At 56.6% G+C, this 6,268-nt stretch overlaps 1 protein-coding gene across 1 annotated transcript in view; it reads right to left on the bottom strand.

The window, feature by feature from the left end:
- SERBP1 (SERPINE1 mRNA binding protein 1) overlaps positions 1–6,268 on the bottom strand; it is a 41,476-nt gene that overhangs the window by 24,873 nt on the left and 10,335 nt on the right. Inside the window, exons 3-4 of the mRNA XM_009636211.2 lie at positions 4,708–4,728; positions 4,484–4,486 (exon numbers count right to left, since the gene is read on the bottom strand). Coding sequence (XP_009634506.2) covers positions 4,484–4,486; positions 4,708–4,728 — 24 coding nt within the window. The remainder of the gene's footprint in view (positions 1–4,483; positions 4,487–4,707; positions 4,729–6,268) is intronic.

Here is a 6,268-nt window from a genome sequence, read left to right as displayed (position 1 = left end):
GCTCCGCAGAGCCCAGATTTCAGCTGTCACACGAATAAAAAGAGCCCTTTTGTTTTATGGAGCACAATAGAGGGCAGGGAACAAGCACATGGGTATTTTGGGGCATGGCCAAGGCAGGGCTAAGTTAAGGAAGACACAGCTTCCCACCTGGCAGCTGCAGGAGAGCAAAGAGCAGGAGCGAGATCTGCAAGCTGGCAGCTTGGCCAAGCTCCCCACTGCACCGGCAGAACCCCCAGCCTCATGGCACTGCAGCGCAGCACCCAGCTGATCTGTCCCGAAGCATAGGATGGTCCGTCCAGGGCCCTGAGGAACCCCAGGCATGTCCATCGCCTCCAGGTGCTGGCGTAAGCAGAAATACTTCTGGGCTGACACAGAAATGCAGCAATCTAGAAAAGGGAATTTCTACCACATCAGGGTATGACAAAAAAATGATGCTTTGCTGCATCTTCAGCTATAATAATGTCACAGCTGGCTCATTCCTGGTTCCACAATCTCATTCTTCATTCCTCTCATTCCTGAGGGCTCTGCAAACCCTGGCCCCCAAGAAGTCACCAACCTAATAGGTTAGAAAAGACTCACTACCCTAAACCCAGCTCTACCACACATCTGTCCTGCAGCTCTCCCTCCCGCCACCAGCAATTTCTAAAGGAGACCAGTGCAAACCAACCCAGGACCTCTGTTCTGCTGCCCCACATGCCCGTTTGCTGGGTGTGCAGACGCTCTGCCACCCGCAGCACTTCCCCAGCCTTCCTGCATGAGGGACCTGCCCCAAACATGACCCAGCCCTTGTACTTGGTTTTTCTTACTTGTCCCTGCAGATGTATTTAAAATAAAAGTGACCCAGGCTCAAGCTGTGCCAGCCCTGGTGCCTGAGCCAAGCCCTCCCTGCCAGCAGCCCAGCCCAAGAGCACCCTGCGTGGGCAGCTCGTGGCCGTGGCTGTTTGCACATGGGGCAGGGCCCCCAGCTCCCCTCACCCTGCCTGCTTCTGCCTGCCTGCTTTGATTCAGGGAGGAGCAGAGCCCCACTGGACCTCTGGGGAGGGAGGGGAGGCCCCCAGGAGTGTGTGGCACATGGGGTGGCTACTGCTAGCTCCCCAGCACATTGCAGCCAGCTGAGGCTCTTATTTGCTCTGCTGTGTTTGATTTAAACAAGCTCTGCATGTGCTGCCACGAGGCCAAGGGAAAGCCTTTGGTGAGAGCTCCCATGCTGGCCTAGGGCAGGCTGCACCACTCTGCACCCCAAATCCTCCTCCTGTGCGTGCCCTTGCACAGTGCTGGCCCCCGCCCTGCAGCAATGCATGCCCAGGGACCAGCTGCTCCTCCATGCGTGCAGAGTGGGGTCACCATGCTGTCACTGTTCCCTCTGAGTGGCCCGAAGCAGGCAAGGGGTCTGCAGAGCCCTGCACCCCCGATGCATCCCCCAGCAGCAGCCCATGGCAGGGCGCAGAGGGCTGGGTCCCTTGGTCCTGCAGTTTCCTGAACAGCACAGCGCTGTGCAGCTGCTTCCGAGCAAGGAGAGATGTTGCACCCAAGGGCGGCTTTGCAGCAAGGCATGCAGCAGTGCAGACTCTGTGCTCCTTACAAAAGGACAGAGGCTGTGGGACCTGCCGTGGAGCCATGGGTCTCTCAGCTGGGTGAGCTGTGGGGTCTGGGAGGGTGGGGAGAAGCCCCCGTGGGACCCACTAACCCCTATATAGTCAGCCCATCTCATCCACGCATATTGCTCCTTGAAGAAGGCTTTGCTCTGCTTTTTGTGTTTCTGGGCATTTCCCTAATTTTTTGCTCAGGTAGATCCAGGTTCCAAGGTCACCCTGCCCTCCCATCTGGAGGAAGATAAAGGGAAGAGAAATTCAGCGCTTTCCTCTGGAGATGGGGTGGTGGTTCAGAGGCCCACGGTCCTTATGCAAAACAAGCACCAGAAATGCCTGGGAGTGTTATTCAGCACTGATTTTAGCTCTTCCTTGAGAGGCAGAAATATCCCTGCAAAGAAACACAGTCCCCTACAGCAGGCAGGGAGAAGCAGAGCCATCCCTCTCCGGGAGCATCCCACGTTGGCAGTGGTGGGATCCCGTGCCCCCGGTCGCATTGCAGGCCAGGCTGCGGCATCGCACAGTGCGTCGGCGTCAGCCCCAGCTCATTGGCGAGCCCTCGTGCCTGGCACTGCGGCAGGTGAGCGCTGCAGGGCAGGGCACTGACGCGGGGATTAAAGCAGCCATGATTCACCCCTGCAGCCGCCTCTGATGGTTGCTGGCTCCTCTCGGCAGGATGAGACCTCTGCAGAGGCATCGGGGAGGCTGGGAACCAGCAAGGGGAATCTCCAAACCATCCCAGGGGCTTGAGGCAAACCGCAGAATTTCCGGGGATTTCTGGGCAGATGTGGATGCACAGGAGCAGCAGCTCCCGTGCAGCAAACTTTGCATGTTATGAATGTGCGGAAGGCATCACCTCCTCTACCAGCATGATGTCAGGCTTGGGCAATTAGCCTGAGCCATTAATACTGATGCTGCCAGTCACTAATAAGGCATGTATTACCAGAAGGTGAGCAGGGCACACGCACTGAGTCTCTGGGTGCTGGCAGCGAGTGGCAGAGGACGTTGGCTTCAGTCAACGTGCAGGTCCTGGGTGCTCTTGGACCATGTGTGCTTGACCATAGCTGCTGTGGCAGCAGGCTCACCCAGGAGAGGAAATACAAGAAAAGCAAGATCAAACACACCGAAAGCAGGTCACAGAATTGCTTCTGCTGCAGCTGGGCAAGACAACTACTCATTAGGGTGATTACAGGCAGAGGAACTACCCCGGGTCTCTGCTAACGAGCGGCAGCAGCGTGGGCTGCCCAACCTGCGCAGGTCTCTGCAGCCCAAACAAGCCCCAGGGCTGTTGTTGCACGTTCCGATCTGGCTGGCAGCTTGGGAGGTTTCCCCACTGCTCCGGGTTGTCCCAGTCCCCTGCCCTGCAAAGGGTCTCATGACCCAACCCGAGCCAGGGCCCCAAATCCTCGTAGCTGCAGCACGCCCCGGGCATGCTTGCTGTGCATCCTCAGGGTGCAGAGCAGAGCTGGGCTGTTTCATCAGCCCACCTGAGCAGTGCTGTGACCAGCGTGAGCTCATAGCTGATGTACGGCCAGGGGGATTGAGGTGCAATGACCATCACTTCCCATGGATGGTGCAGGGGAACTAGGGGGTGCCAAACCTCAGCCAGGGCCGCTGGTGAGGCCAGCAGAGAAGTTCAGGAGGCTGCTCACGAGCAGAGCGCTGAGGGTCTGGTTCTCTATCACTCACGATCATTAAGGCATCAGCCTCAAAAATGCCTAAGGGGGATGGTGCAGTCGCTCAGGGTGTGTTTCTGAGAGATCCTGAGTGCCCTCAGCTCCTGACCGGGCAGTGCAGCCTTTGCTTGGCCACCCATCCTGCCTTGCTCCTGAGGTGTGGGCACGCGCCAGCACATCAGATGAATGAAAGATGCTTGGCCTGTAGCCCAGGACCTGCAGCAAGACCTCCGACACCTCCCCACGCAGTGGGTTTAACCTGGCATGCTTCATTGCCTGCGTCACATCGCTCATTGACTGTCCCAGCATTAATGTCCTGCGGGGTCCCTGAGGCTGCTGCTTTAGATAAAGAGACAAAGAAGCAGAGACCTGCAGGACTGCTGGCTCAGATAAGACACTGTTGGAAGCGTGGTCCCCAGGCCGGTGGTGGAGGTCCCGTTCATGGGGGAGGTCCCATTCACAGTGGAGGTCCCTTTTGTGGTGAGAGCAAGTGGCAGTGGGAGCTGCCCACTCTGATAATGGGTGTGGGACCCCAGTGCATGGGGGACATGTGGGGACACCCCACCACGACACAGCTCATGTAACCACAAACATCACTGAAAATAGACTTTGTAGGACTAAAGGAAGAATCAGACTGAGACACTACTTTCCTGGCTGACAAAGCATGATAAAAATAGAACAAAAATAGTGGCAGTTTTGTGCAGCCTGCCAGTGAGGGGCCAGACTTTGGTGACAAAGGGCCATGGAGCCACCCCGCTTGCTCAAGCCACCAGCCCTCCCCACGTGGCAGGGACTTGGCTGGACCAAGCATGTCCCCGTCCCCACTGCACCCACCTGGCAGCCTGGGCAGCCCCTCGCTGCCAGCCCCCACTTGTGAAAATGGAGGGAAAAAAGGGATTTGTGTTCACCGTGGGTGTGCTGCACGCACCAACTGCCGCCTGTGAATTGCTCTGAGCGCCTCTGATGAAAGAGCTGAAGAACAAAGTGTTATTAACATATTGCCTGCAACGCGGGCGGCTACGTGGGGAACTGCACCCGCTCCACGCCAGGAGCCGCTGCCAGCCCTGCTAGGCCCACCTCTGCCGCCTCGATGAGCTCTTATCCCCTCCCTAAGGCAGGGATCCCTCCCACCGAGGCTCCTCATAGTTGTGCAACCCCTTCCTGAAGGAACCCCCTTTTTATTCAGTCTTCAGAGGAGCCCTTTGGTTCACAGCTCACCCTCTTCCAGCAGTTTAGACCCAAGTCCCATCCCCATCTTCTGAGCAGCCCTCCAGAGCACCCCCTTCACCCCCCAGGATGCCATCCCGCGGCCACTCCATGTTGACAGCTCCCCCAGTGTCCCTGCGTCCTGGGACCCAGCTGGGAGACAGAAAGGGACAGACTCAAAATGTGATTTCCATGGAAAATGGGAACCCACATCCCAGCCATCACTCTGAAGTCACCCTCCCGCAGCCCCAGGGTGACTCAGCTTCAGAGGCACAGCATTTCATCGGTCCAGCTCTTCATGAGATGCACGGCCACCACTCAGGAGCCGATACCGCTGCAGTCCCTGGAAAGGCTCCAGCCCAAAACCAAATGAAAAATTGTGAAAACTCAGTATTTGCCCAGGTCCCAGCCCAGCTGCAAAGGAGGAGGGAGCTGCACAGAGCAAACAGTAACACCAGCGCTAGAAATTGCTTTACTTGAACGTCTGCAACCAGGGTAATCATTTACACGAGTAACTGCAAATCAGTCCAGGAAAACTGTCTCCTGCCTAGAGATTGCTCCCAAGCATAAAAGGAGGCAAAAATCCCCAAGTTAATTAAAAAGCGGTGGCAGCTCCCATAATACATGAAAATAAAATAAAACCAGCACAGCTTGCTACAACCACTCTGGACTGGCCTCTGTAAGCATCCCTGGCTCTCCCAGTGGCTGCAGAATGGAGCTGATCTGCCAGACTGCTTCAGGACGAGGGAATCTTCCAGCACCAGAGACCTGTAGCAGCAATATTTGATTTCTTTAGAAGTGTACTTTCTTAAAAAAAAAAGTGCACCATTAATTAGAAACTTATACATTTAAAAAAAAATATTTATATTTTCTTAAAAAAAAATTACCTTTGCTACAAGCTTATGTTAAAGGATTGGCCTGAAAGATGCTGCTCCAGGGTCTCTGCCCCATCCCTTCCCTGGGAATGGCTGCCTGGCTGCAGCACCAGCGTTCCTGGCCGGCGGGCCCTGGGCTGCGGCACTGCGGGGATGCCTGCGTGCGCCTTTCCCTGGAACTGGGTCATGAGTTTGGGGTTATTCAATGTTTTTCTTACAGCCCCAGCTCCTGGACTGATGTGATGGCACAAGGATAGGCTGCTCCAGCCCCGCAGTGGAGCACCTGGGGGTACCTCCACCACACCCAAACACCCACCCGGGCTGAGCCCTCACCGCCCAGCATTCCCAACACTACCAGAGGCACAGAGGAGGGCTTGCTGATGGAAAATAAAGGAATCCTAGGCCTCCTCGTAGCCCAATTAACGGAGTTCTGCAATCCTAGCAATACTAACACTCAGTTAACGAGTGCTAATTTGCCATCAGTTTGCAGTCACCCTGTTTGCAAGCGCTGGCCAGGAAAGCATCCTGCAAGCCAGCACCCGGTGCTCTCTGAGCACTCGTCGCTGCTAACGAGCTTGGAAACAATCTGTTCCTTCCCCAGGCAGGGCCCGCAGGGACAGGCCCTCGTGTCCCCTGGCACCTCCGCAGGAAAGCGAGGGCAGCTCCTCATCCCCATTTTGCAGGCGGGGAAGCGGGTGCTGCAGTGGCACCCCATGTCCTTGGTGACACGGCTGCAGCCGGGGAAGTCAGGAGCCCCTGGCCCTGCTGCTGCCCCGCAGGACATTGCTGCTCCATGAGGCCAGCCGGGAAGCAGCTCATTGCAGATGCCCGGCAGCATGTGTTGCTGCATTTTTTTCTGCTTGTTTCATCCCCTCTAATTCCTCCTGGAGAGCTTCTGGGCTGGGGGGGCAGAGAGGCCCCG

Source organism: Egretta garzetta, unplaced genomic scaffold, assembly GCF_000687185.1.
Source record: "Egretta garzetta isolate BGI_Z169 unplaced genomic scaffold, ASM68718v1 scaffold163, whole genome shotgun sequence".
Lineage (NCBI taxonomy): Eukaryota > Metazoa > Chordata > Aves > Pelecaniformes > Ardeidae > Egretta > Egretta garzetta.
Note: the sequence above shows the minus strand (reverse complement) of the source record. Positions and strands in the feature narration are given on the sequence as shown.